General features: G+C 40.4%; 1 protein-coding gene across 3 annotated transcripts in view; it reads left to right on the top strand.

The window, feature by feature from the left end:
* Nucleotides 1-9,463, top strand: part of LOC121083873 (interleukin-1 receptor-like 1) — a 30,965-nt gene extending 21,502 nt beyond the window's left edge. For 2 of the 3 annotated variants that reach the window (XM_040584681.1, XM_040584682.1), the window contains 3 exons: nucleotides 1,779-1,922; nucleotides 3,851-4,009; nucleotides 7,789-9,463. In XM_040584681.1, the coding sequence (XP_040440615.1) occupies nucleotides 1,779-1,922; nucleotides 3,851-4,009; nucleotides 7,789-8,135 (650 nt within the window). In that variant the 3' untranslated portion in view covers nucleotides 8,136-9,463. Of the gene's footprint in view, nucleotides 1-1,778; nucleotides 1,923-3,850; nucleotides 4,010-7,788 lie in introns of those variants that run through there. The other variant, XR_005826512.1, reaches the window with a different exon arrangement.
* Nucleotides 9,464-13,454: the final 3,991 nt, after the last annotated feature.

Raw genomic sequence — 13,454 nt, 5'->3', positions numbered from 1 at the left:
ATACAGGTAGGTTCTTTTATGCAGATGTGTACAAATCTGGATGTTTTCATGTGTATTTGTTTGGGGGTAAAAGTTCATCACCTAGTCTGATCCCTCTGGGGGTGTATTTTTTAACCCAAATCATTCCAGTGCTAATAGTTAGAGAAAGTCCCCAAAGCAGCTACATTATTATGATTGTAGGATGATGAATTGTCAGGCAAGAATAACTAGGTAAAGAAGCTGGACTGTGAATGAAAAGCTCTTAATGGATTTAGTCATCAAAGAAAAAAAATGTACATGGAACTGCTCTGAGTCTACATTTTAAAACCAAGTGGAGTAGATTATCAAGCACACCTTTCATGTGCTTAGGAGCAAGTTTCTACTATGAGGCAATTGCCATTAATCTTCCCTCCAAGGGAATAATGAATCCTTTTTGTCTAATTACTGTATGAAGCCTTTGATATTTTAATTTCAAAGTTGGCTATCTGGAATTCATAGTGAATTCATAGTGGAATCCTGGGTGAATTCAGTATGTCCATGACATTGGTCAGAAGTATCTTCTTCAGCTTTATGGCTGTAACAGTCTGTGGATTAAGCTTTCTTCTTTCTAGTTTGGAGAGACTACAAAACAACCTTGCTTCTACCTCCATTGCCTTGCTACAGCAGAACCAGAGGACGCATGTGTCTAGATTGACTTTTGCTCTGTGAATCACAGAACACGAGGAAAAATGGGCTGTTACAGAATGGCAGCTGTCTGGGTTGTGATACAAGCGTAGCTTTCCCCTCAAAGAGTAATAATCACAGACTTGTCCTAGGCTAGCTGTGTGCGTGAGATAGCATAGAGCTGGTGACTGCCATCCTTAGAGAATCATAGAATCATGGAATCACAGAATGGTTTGGATTGGAAGGGACCTTTAAAGATCATCTCATCCAACCCCCTGCAATGAGCAGGGACACCTTCAACTAGACCAGGTTGCTCAGAGCCCCGTCCAACCTGACCTTGAATGTTTCCAGGGATGGGGTATCTACAGCTTCTCTGGGCAACCTGTGCCAGTGTTTCACCACCCTCATTGTAAAAAATTTCTTCCTTATATCTAGTCTGAATATATCCTTGATAAGTCTTCATCTCTGTGGTGGAAGTGGTTAAATTCAAGAGCTCTTCCATGAGGGAAGCTGGAACTAAAGTGGTGGCTCCTTTCTTTCACAGTTTTCCTTACTAAACATTGCTGGTTTATGCTCCTTGACTGTTCTTCAAAGGAAAATGCAAGGGAGAACATCTTCTGTCTCTAGCACAGTTTATTTTATTTTTGTGACCAGGACATGGTCTATTTTCCTGCTTGTTTTGTGTACTTTGTTCTTATCTTGCAGATTTCATTATTTGCACGTGTTTCTCTGTACCCTGTTTGTGCAACCATGCCAGAAGCCTCTGCTTGTCCTTTTATGAACACATGAAAGTTGTCAGGCCTAGGCTTAGATGCCTTAAAAAATGCTCAAACAATGTTGCTGATTGTGTTATTAGCAGTTTTACAAAGTTACAGAATACTTACACATCCTTGTCAGCTGTGGTATTTAGTAAGTAGGTCTGGATTCAGAGGAAGTAAATATTAATTGCATACTGCTTAGTAGGCTTCTAGTTTAGGGGTCTCTGTGTTGGCTACACCAGCTGGGGAAGGAAAACACTTTGTTGTCTCTGTTGTGAGCTCCTTAAAGTTGCAACAGAAGTAAGGATATGAGAGCCTGAGGCTTCAGACCGCAGGTTAACTTCTCTATGGCTAACAATATATTCCTCTTCTTTGCAGTGGTTCTTCCTAACGTCCTCTTGATCGTAGGATCTCTAGTTCTGCTAGTTGCAATAGCAGTATCTGTTACACTTTATCAGGCCTTCCGAGTTGACATTGGCCTATTGTATCGGGAGATATTTCAGCCCTACCCAGTCAAGGACGGTAAGTAAAAATTGAGCAAGAAATTTTAAAGGAAGGAAAAAGGCAAATCATATGGAAATGGATTAATCTGATAGTTGCATACTAACTGATACGACATCTGAGCCTGATCCTTTGCTTTCTTATGCCTTCTGAAATGGTTTAGGTAAGAGGAGACATAGATAGCTTTGGCAGTGCTCTACATTCCGTGGTTTCCTGGGTTCTGTAGTGACGTATTACAAAAGGGGGATTCAGTCCTGATTTCATATTTTTTAAACAAAAATATTTGTCATGAACCGTTGAATGACAGTGAAAACATGATTTGCAGTGCTATTAACTGTACTTGTTATGCACTCTCTAAAGCAAAGGAACTGGCCTGCTGGCTAATGTTAATAGGCATGTGTTAGGGCATAACTAAAACAACTAAAACAGTTTTTATAAGCCAAAGAGAAAGGTACCAATATTGTGGAAGACACTTCTGGGGTGAATACATCCCGTCCAATTTTAGGGGTGGACTTCAGATCAAAGTTAAGATATCAAAATTTAGTTGCATGCAATGAAGGTTCACACACGTGAGTTCTCATCATAGACATGAAACCTGAAGACCGGGGGCTGAGCTCAGCTGTCTAACCATAAGCAGCTAGTGCCATTGGAGCTCCCTTAGGACTTAAGAGAGACCTGAACCCCTCTACAGTGGACTGAAGGACGGGCAGTGCCCAATGACACTATGTGGTACATGTTTTCATGTGACCCAATCCATCTCCTCATCAATAAAATCAACAGAGCTAGCCAGACACTGGGACCTTGTGTCAGTGGTCCAAACATGGGCATCTAGAGTTATTTGGGAGGGTAAAAAAAACAGGCCACATAACACATCTGCCAGATGTTGCAGACTTCTGAAGCAGGTTCTGCAGATCAGGCAGGGTACCATGAGAAGTCTCCAATGGCACTAGGTGCCTACGCTTAGGCAACTTGCCTGCGCCCCTGGCATTTGTGTGAGGCTAATCTGAATCACCCTAGGCTTCATTAACTGCAGTGGCCCGTTCTCCACTGATTGTAGCTGGAGTGTAGACTTGTAGCTTTCATTCAGACTTGTAAGTTTACATTTTTTAAATCTGAAGCCGACTCTTACCACAGATGTCTGCATGGTAGATATCTACAGCTGATCTAGTTCTTTATGTTCTCTTTAAAGAGGAAAGAAGTATGCCTTTTAGGGCAGTTTCCATTTAAGTATATTCTGTGATGGAATGAATCAGACTCTGGAAATGGCTATTTCTTTGTTATTGTAAGGATGGTCTGGACATGAACCTCAGATACCAACAAAAGAAGGGATATGATCACCTCTGTTGGAAAGAAAGAAATGAAACATTTGGGATTAGAAAACAAATGTGGTAATGGAAAACATATTTGAGAGAAATGAAGAAAAAAGCAAAATACATATTTCATTTTGTACTTGATTCTGTCTGTAAGACTACTTCCTCGGTAACAGAGCTTTTTACTCACAAGTATGATGTGTCATGGGAACGATGAGAAATTTCTTCAAGGTGGAAGGATTTAAATGGAGTGTCTTGTCCCAAAAGACAAAGGGTGTTAACAGCCCATTGTATCACTGAAATAACCAATGCTGAGCTTCATCTCTATTTCATGCTAATATGCACTGATCAATGGAATTCTTAGTCTATATACTTTGGGATACAGCCTTCACTATGAAAAGGTTGGGTTCTGCAAAGTTACAGACACATAGAACATAATAATTGAGCATGGAAAACACCAGATGTGCACAGTCTTTAATTTTCAAACATGCATCTGATGATATACATTATTCAGGTTAGCAGAAACTTTTACTTGGATCTGTTTCAAAGACTGATGTTTTTATTTCTCTTTTAGCTTTTACAATAAACAGCTCTAATTAATCTTAACATAATACGCTTTCTTCTTGTTTCACCTTACAGATGGGAAGATATATGATGCATATGTTATTTACCCCAAAAGCCACGCCAATGAAGCTAATTTTGTGGAATATTTTGTTTACCAAATCATGCCTGATATTCTAGAAAATAAATGTGGATATAAACTGTGTATTTATGGGAGAGATATATATCCTGGAGAAGGTAAGTTTCAAATGAGATAATGCACTGAATGACTTGTCAAGCTTAAGCAAATTGTGGTTCTAGTCCCTTCTAGGGGTACAGGAGGTCCCCTTACGTTCCTAAGCTTGCTGCTTACCTCCTTAACATCTGTGTGTCTGCTCTTTCAGGCAGGATGACACAATGGCACTCTGAGCTTGCCAGTGTGCTAAGAAAAGCAAGCTACAGGGCAGGGGCACAGGTTGTTTATCACATTGGGTCATCCAGGAAATGTGACCCCAAGTGTGACTCTTTTAAAGATACACCTGCTCTTTGGGTAGTGTAACTCTGCACAGCCATTATCTGGGCAAAGCCACAACCAAGCCATGTGTGAGCAAGTCTACAAGACATGAAAGAAGAGAAAACCACAAACTAATTTGAGTAATCAACCTTACTGTTATCACTCAGGGTTTTTCAATCTGTTACGAGGGTGTTACAGTCACAGGAAGTTCAGCTTCTGTTCACTGACATGACCTACTTTCACCTCACACAACTCCCAGTGCTAATCCAGGAGAGAGCTGGTATTCTTTATTCCCACTTCCTTGTCTTCCAGTCTGGAATCATGTTAATTAATCTGTGCTAATTTCCATATGGACACCTCTACACTATCTCTTGTGATTGCTGTCATCTAAGTGCTATCTGCTTTCCTCCAGAGCTGACTTGTGTGTTTATCTTGTGCTCCGGTTATTCTGTGGATCAGATCTTCTCTCCCGGTCAGTAGGCAGACCTGAAGCCAAAGCTGGCACATTTTCTGTTACACATTTCTGAAATCATCTGCATTGAGCCAGGTGTCATTCATCTGCCTAGAGCTGGGGCTGAGATCTTTGACATCCCTCTCTTCTGAGAGCAGCAAAAGTGCTGCCTGGCCTTGGGAAAAGCCACCGCAACAAGAATGTCAAAGAAGCTGCAAGAGTTGCTGAACCAGACCATTCCCAGATCCGGAACAAGGAACTAACAGTAACTCACAAAACTGTCAATGACAAAAACTTATGCCATCTCTTCAGACGATTAGGGACAATGCAATATTGTGTTATGGGACAGAACCCTCAAACTATGGTTTATGGATGCATATTCTGAAGAAAATGGAGCATGGCATGCAACTGAAGCGAAGACTGTGGGACTAACAAGGGCTCTAATAAGTTGGATAAAAATAAAGACATTTTCACTGTATGAAGGCATGAATGGGTACCTATAACCCAGGAGTGACAGACAAAAGACTCACTAAGCCAGCCTTGGACAGTGAGTAACTTTTGTTTGACTTGTTTGGTCTGAATTAATCAAAAATCTAAAAATGGCCTGAGCATCCATCATTTTTCCTTTTCTCTTCTTGCCTACTTTCTCAGCCTTCTGCTTTTCTCTTCCTTGCCAACTTTGATGCCCCAAAACGCTGCCGCTTTGGTGGAAAAGCTATTCCAAATCTGCCTGCCACTGGGAGAACTTAAAAGTTCTGTGCTTCCATGCAGATGGACTTTACCCATATGCTCCCCACATTTTCTGTTCTTAAACCTTTTGTTACCCGGTTTCCAATACAAAGCCTTGCAACTAAAATATGCTAAGCAGAGTAAACAGGGAAATGCCACTCTGAGTAATTGTGATCCTTCCTGATCCTTCCTGAACATTATCATAGTATTTGATGAATCACTGTAAAAGTCCATGTATTTCCAGGGGAGGGGAACCCTCATGCTGAGGATATAAAATGGAATAGTTATTTCAAGATGTGCTTATGACTCTTGGTTCCACAACAAAGCTTTGTTACTTGAAACTTATGTTCTTCCAGAAAAAAGGAAAGTTAAACAGAATGATTCAAGTGACAGACAGCATTACATAGCTGTTGGACTCCCATTATGCTTCTCTAAACCAGCATTCTTTTTGTTTCCTGGTCTTACTGATTAATGGCATTTTCTACAACCTAACTGTTGCCTGAAGAGGTGCAAATGCAAGTATTACCCAGCAAAGCAAAAGTTTTCACCAACATCACCTTCTACTCCATTCTTCTCATGCCTGCCAACTGCCTTCCTTGCTGCATAATCTAACCAAATGCTGCTGTATCTGCTGTATCTGTAATATGCAAAACCACGAGCAAATAACAAAGGAATGATCATACTTCACAGGAGCAATGTTCTGCTTAGCCAAGGGTCCTATCTTCAGCAGTTGCCATGGGCAAAGGACTGGGAAATAATTTAAGAGCAGTGCAAGCTTATATTATACTTCCACTAATGTACTCTCCCAGCAGTATGTGGACTTCAGATGCTGGAATTTTTGTATGTAATAATTGCTGATGGATTTTTCTTTCACAATATTTTCTGTCACTTTCTGAACTTATATAAACCTATAATATTCACAAAACAGGTTGCAATGAATCCCTAGGTTAAAGTATTTTCAGCATGCAGAGACCTATCTTTCCTCTTGCCTCAAGCACAGCACCAGAAATCTGGATGAAGAAGTAAATACTTCCCCAGGTCAGTAGTCTTTCAGTCGTGAGCACAATGGACAGCACCCCAAAACTGAGAAAGATTTTTTAAAGTGCTGTTATTATGGGAACTAAACATACGACAGTAGCTGCTTACCTGAATTTTTCTCACCTTCCAAAGGATCTATTCTCCTAACATCAGGAAGATTTAAGGAAAAAAAAAGAAGAAAAGGAATGGAGCTTGAATTGGTGAACATCACTGGAAGATTTAATGAACAAAAAAGAAGAAAATTTAAGGAGCTTGAATTGGTGAACATCACAGAAAGGCAATTTGTTTCCATAGAATAGTCTCAGAGACAAGAAATGGGATGGAGAAGCCTTTGAAAGTGTTCCCTTCCTGACCCAGGAGCTGGAAAAGCTGGGCCTCTCTGAGACTGAGAGGACCTTTGCAATGGGCTGGCAGCCCCCAGCAAAGGAAAACAGGAGCTGGCTGATGACATCTGCAAATCAGTGGCTTTGTTAAATAATTGAATTTCCTTAGCTCCACTCCCACCTCCTTTCTTTTGGCCCAGCATCACATTCTCCCACCCAAACAACTCCAGCTTTCATTCTACAGACCACAGGAATCTCTTCTAACTGGGGGTGATGTTTCACCAGATCTGCGGTCTTCCACAGACAACACAGTAGGTTATCAAGAAAAGCAGCTCCTGGAGGCTTGATGTGGAGCTTTCCAAGCTGGCCCAGAAATTTCTCCCATAGCAGGCTGGCTTTTGAGTTTCCTAGGTTCAACACCTCCAACATCACAGTTTCAGTTGCTGTTGATCAGCTCTCCCTAACGTGGCAGTGGGAAAGAAAAGCACCTTTAGTCATGCTGACATACAAGTGCCCTGCAAGTCTGGATCCACCCCAGCAGGGTGGATGCCAGCTCGATGCACAGGTTAGTATATAAATTAGCATGCTATAGCTCGGGAGAATTAACAGTCCCTCTGCCAGCAAGTACATCTCTTAGAAGCAAGTCACTCAAAAGTCTCCAAATGACTAGTTTTCATGGGTAAGTATTGCAGGATCAGTCTCTAAAGCACTAAACTTGATAGGACATGATTCCTTACCTGGAGACTATTGGTCAAACAGAATTTGATGCAATCCAGATCTACAGAACTTGACCCTAGGTTGCTGGATTAGAAATTCCTAACAATACTTAAGAGCACTGAAAATATTAATGTTTCAACCAAAGAAAATATTTGAAAGGAAAGCTTTGGTTTTTTGTTAAAAAGCAATGAAAATTAAATGCTTAAACCCAAAAGAGTTTATGAAAGAAATATCAGGGTCTCATCATTTTCCTGTGCATTGCTAGATACAGCCAGTGCAATTGAGAAGAGGATGCAGAAGAGCAGACGGCTGATCATCCTTCTGACAAACCAGCTGATTAATTGTAAAGAATATGCTTATGATCAACACATCGCTTTATACAATGCTCTCATTCAAAATGATATAAAGGTGATCCTGCTGGAAATGGAGACAATCGGGACTTATGAGAAGCTTCCTGAGTCCCTTAGGTTTATCATTAAGCAGCAAGGCACCGTCAAATGGAAAGAGCAGCACACTGTGCACCCACAGTCATCTAATTCCAAGTTCTGGAAACAGGTGAGGTACCATATGCCACTGAGACCCAAGTCCTCATACTCGGCTAATGCCAGATGAAGAGTCTGAAAATACTGTTACGCTGTCAGGATGGACCACATGCCAACAACTCTTTCCTTTCAGTAGGTACACAATTTTACAGTCTGGCAGTCTGGCTGCATTTTTGAACTTTTTTCATTCCTTCATGATGATAAGGTAAACTGATGGAAGAGGTCTGGGGAACTAAGGGAAGTTTTTACGGGTATGAAAGTTCTGTAAATAACTCATTCTAGGCTGTGTGCAGAAGTTTGCATGTCGCAGGAAACAAAAAGTACCTATGCTCTTTCTGTATGTTGTTGTGCATGTAACTGGAAGTTATGACTCCGAATAAGTGAATACCCTGCAGGTTTGCTTTACCTTTCTAATGCTGTTGATCAAACATAAATGCCTCCTGTATCATTTAATTAGAAAGTATAATGTGTATTATGCAACCAGAAAGCATAATGTTGTGCTTTTGTTATTTTTTTTCCACCACTTATTTGTTTTTGATTCAATAGTAATAGTCATACCATGAAATTCTATTTTTCCTTAGTATGGTTGCCTTAGTAAAGGCTCTTTCGAGACTGATATGAATACAGCATTTACAAAAAATGCAGTGTTAAGGGAAATAAATGCACTGATGTATGTGTATATGCATTTTTTTATATTTTTAAAATACATATTAAAATCAATCTCACACAAAAGAGAGATTTTAAATTTTTCAGGTACAACAGACCATGCTGTTACTGTTATTATATCCAGAGAGAAATAACATCTTAAACTTTAGGGTGTATTTTGTATACTGATAGCATTTCTTTAAGCTGCTGGAAAAAGAGACTATATTTTTGTAACAGTATCCACTTTTTATTTTTCCTCTGCTTTGACCTTATGGTTAGTTATACTTTTTTCTGATAGGGAACACCTTGAGATGCAAAGGTCAGAGCCAAATCTCCTCCTAGTTCAAGGGAGTATGAATAAAATATGTTCTAGAAACGTGTTCTAGTACAGATGTCCTTGCAAACTTTAATATTTTTAGCTTCTTAAAACCAGAAATTCTCTTACTGTCAGAAAAGGCTTAGTTTTGAGCTTCAGGCTTGCTACCGAATGAACTTAAAAAACAAAAATTAGATGCAGAACACCTAATGTTACGAAGTGCAGGCTTACAGAACAGGCAAGTCCTTTCCTTTCACTGCAAGTTTTTATAGAATGTGGAATTTCAGACTTATGGAAAGCTATTTGTAATAGGAAAAATATGTATGCGATATATGTAGAGATTCTTTTTCAACATTAAATTAAAAGATCTATGGCAAACTAAACAGGATTTCACTGATTAATTGCATTTTCAAGTGTTCATGCACTCATCGCTCACTTTGCTACATCTATAAAACTTCTAATGTTGCATTTTATTATTGCCTCATTAGATTTTGTGCAGTGTTGGGTCCTGTTCCTAAAGATCCCCCTAGATAAACCTCACTGTCTCTGTGGAAACTCCACAGAATGGCTTTTACCAGTGTAAGAGACTTGGTTTATTCCTACAGTACCATTTTTTTCCACAGAAAGAATCCTAAGGCAGGTGTAAAGGCAGGATAGCCTGTTGCTTTACATCATGAAGATTTTTCACAGCAGCTGCTGAGCAAGACAGAATATTCACTTCCAAGATTATTACAAGATCAATTTTTAACAGAGTTTGAGCCCTGGGCACTTAAGGAAGAAAGGATGATGACTGAGCATCTTGGAAACAAAAAGTCTAGGATGAGTTTTGAAGATGGAAAGGGATGAGAGGAGAAGGTACAATGAGGAAGTGCATGGGGTCAGCAATGAACCAAATTACTGTGAAACATACTGATATCTCATTGACTTCTTTTAGCCAGGCATGTAGTTAGGATGGTGAAAACCAAATTCACTAAATCGTTCTTGTGGGGATGTTCCTTTTGTATCAATCCTCATGGTCAACCAAGAAAAAAAAAGAGGAAAACAATATCAAGCAAAACCTGGCAACTCTTATTGTGGTTTACCGATGGTAATCGGTATGGTCTTGACAGAAAGAAAAGGAGCAGATTCCGAGAGTGGCAAAGAACTTTTAGACAACCGGTGGGTGAGTGTGTGGCTGTAATATGACAAAAAGCTGCTGCAGTTGTCTCTTCTTTTTGTATGCCTTGGTGGTTAGTAATCTGAGATACGCATTCAAATTAGTGCCTTTGTACAGATGTTATCACATTTGTAGTTGTTAAAAAGAAAGCATGAAAAGAGCTGCAGACTTCCACAACATTGTTACAACATCCACACTGCTGAGGCCACAGCTGAAGTCCTGTGCCTGGTTCTGGGATCCTCAGAAGAGAGACATGGATGTACTGGAGAGAGATCAACAAAGGGCCATGAAGTTGGTGAAGGGACTGGAGCATCACTCCTATGAAGAAAAGCTGAGAGAGCTGGGATTTTTCAGCCTGGAGAAGAAAAGAATGCCATGTGAAGGGGGGGGTGCAAAGAAGAGGGAGTGAGGCTCTTCTCAGCGATGCCAGGGACAGGACCAGAGGCAACGGGCACAAACTGAAACACAGGAGGTTCCCTCTGAACATAGGAAACATTTTTTTTACTGTGAGGGTGACCCAGCACTGGCACAGGTTGCTCAGGGAAATTGTGGAGTCTGCATCCTTGGAGATACTCAAAAGCCGCCTGGACAGGGTTCTGGGCAACGGGCTCTAGGTGGCCCTACTTGAGCAGAGGGGTTGGACTAGATAACCTCCAGATGTGCCTTCCAACCTCACCATTCTGTGATCTTGCGATATGCAACTTATAAAGAAACTAAATGACCAAAAACATATTTGTAAAGAAAATCGGCATTTTTATGCTAGACATCTGCCTTAGTGGAGTAACAGGACAGTCTGTGCCGTGCAACAGATCTCTCCTTTCACCGTAGAAAGCCCACAGAAGAATCAGTTTGAATACCTAAAGCTTAAAGACACAGAACAAAGGTAATTTTGCTGCTGAATTAGAACTTCCATGTAGAGATTTAATGCCCTTTAATTACTGCCCTGTGCTTCCCTGCTCTCGATACATTAAGGCACTCTGGAAAGCAGATTTGCTGTCACTTGTTGATAGAGCAGAGTCATCGTGCCATCTAGTGGGTGACCAGTCAGTAAGAGATTCTGACCAACGAGAAATCGGTCTAACGGCATTAGAATTAAACACAGTGAAATGTTCAGGGTGTGCATCCTGCTGTAATCTCCTGAAACCCATTACAGCATTACTTGTAAATAGCAGCTCAGTACCTGGCATTGAGAATACAGTGCTGACTCTCTTAAAATAACATTTAGAAGGAACAGACGTGTTTCCTTGCCATATATCTGCAGTCATACAGAGTTACATGTCCCCAGTTGTAAAATCTTATCTCTGGATACTTCATCTCTGACAAGTATATGATGCATTCCTGGCAATAAAGAAACAAAAATAAGAGAGGCATAAGCATTACTTAAGTGACACTGATGTCACCGGTGAAGCTCCCGGTGACTTCCAAGGTATGAAAACCAGCTCCTGCTCATATGAAGTAAGATAATGGCAGACAACACATAGAATGTACTGCCCTCACCACATATGAATTTAATGTATTTATATATACAGTATTTAATTTAATGCCCTTTGTGTGAACATCTATAATGGTTTGACTTTGAGGTATCTTTTTTATTATTTATTTTTTTTATTATTTTTTTTTTATTGATGAGATTTGATGTTTCTACAGCTTAAATGAACCATGACCCCTCTGGCTTCACCTAAGTCACAGTCCTGAACAGCCAGACTAGCTATTGCTCCTGCCACATTGCAGGGAGATGGTTTTAGTTATATTTCCTTCACACAGTTGTGAAGCCCAAGAGACTGGCCACTGGAAGGAAGTATTTAGAATGTTTTAGTTTTCATAGCAAGCTATTATTTGTAGTGTATGCAACATTAATTTCTTACAGCTTTGGACAAAGGTATGTTTGGAAGATGATATATAAAATTGATAGTATATTCGACCAAAAATTTGTATGTGTGCAGCTGTACGATCCTGATTCTTTCAAGGGTTGAAAAACTACAGCTGTTGTGTTAGAAACATGTGCTTGTGTGTTCCCTTTTACCACTTTAAGGTGTGAGTTACATGTCTAATTTTATATGAAAGATATAATTTTTGGTATAGCAATTCATTCTTTAAAATTGTTTCCAGTCTTTATAGAGCTTCTGGAAAGATTATGAAGCAATCCTTGAAGCTGTTTCAATGTACATGAAAGAGAAGAAGGTGACTGGATTTACAAAAAGCTATCATGCATATCCAGCTGTGCTGTGGACAATAGGAGAACACTGGATGCTGAATACCTTGAATTGAGCAAGGCCTTGGCACAGTCTCTGACGGTGAGATACAGATAAATGGGCAAAGGTGAGTGGGAAAAGAGTGAGACTGAGGTCCATGCAGGATCAACACACTGTGATCCCCTTACAAGCCTCCTCTAACAGCCAATTACTAGTGGCATCCCTCAGGGACTGGTATCAATACCACTGCTGTTTAGTATCCTTTTTAATGACCTTGGCAATGGGACAGATTGCATGGTCAACAGGGTTTTCAGACAGAAAACAAGGCTGGGGAGGGACAGTTGACACACTGGAGCACAGGGCTGCTGTTTTGAGCAGCAACAGGCTGAAGAAATGGACTGATGGAAAATTCACAAGGTTCAACCAAGGCACGTGTGAAGTGCTGCATCTGAGATGGAATAAGCCCATTCAACAGAACAGCCTGGAGGCCAACCTAACACAAGTAACTTTGCAGAAAGATATTGGATGTCTTGGTTGACAGTAAGGTGAACAGCAGTGTGTCCTTGTGACAAAGGTGATGAACTGCACCTTACTAGTGAGAGTATAATTGAGGAAAGTAATTATTCTTTTGTATTCAGCATTTGTGAGATAAGCTCTGGAGTAATATGTCAAGTTTTGGGCTCCCCAGTACAAGTAAGACACTGAAATACTGGAGTGAGTCCAGGGAAAGACCACCAAAAGCACAGGACATAGAGGAAGAGGACAAGAGGTCCTGCTTCTGTCTACAAGAATCTAATGGAAAGATAGAGAGACTGGATAGAGCCAGACTTTTCTCAAAGGAGCATGGAGATGGGACAAAAAAGCAACTGGCACAGATTAAAACATGGGAAATTTACATTACATATTAGGAAAAAAATTATTTCACCATATGAATGGTCAAATGCTGGAACATGTGCTCAGAAAGGCTGTGGGATCTTCATCCTGGGAGGTGTTTGGGTCTCAGCTGCACATGCCCTGGGCAGAGGCTGAACCTGATGTCCTCCAGATGTCCCTTCCAACCTGAATTATTCTGTGATGCTA

This window comes from Falco naumanni, chromosome 2 (genome assembly GCF_017639655.2).
Source record: "Falco naumanni isolate bFalNau1 chromosome 2, bFalNau1.pat, whole genome shotgun sequence".
NCBI classification, from domain to species: Eukaryota; Metazoa; Chordata; class Aves; order Falconiformes; family Falconidae; genus Falco; species Falco naumanni.
Note: the sequence above shows the minus strand (reverse complement) of the source record. Positions and strands in the feature narration are given on the sequence as shown.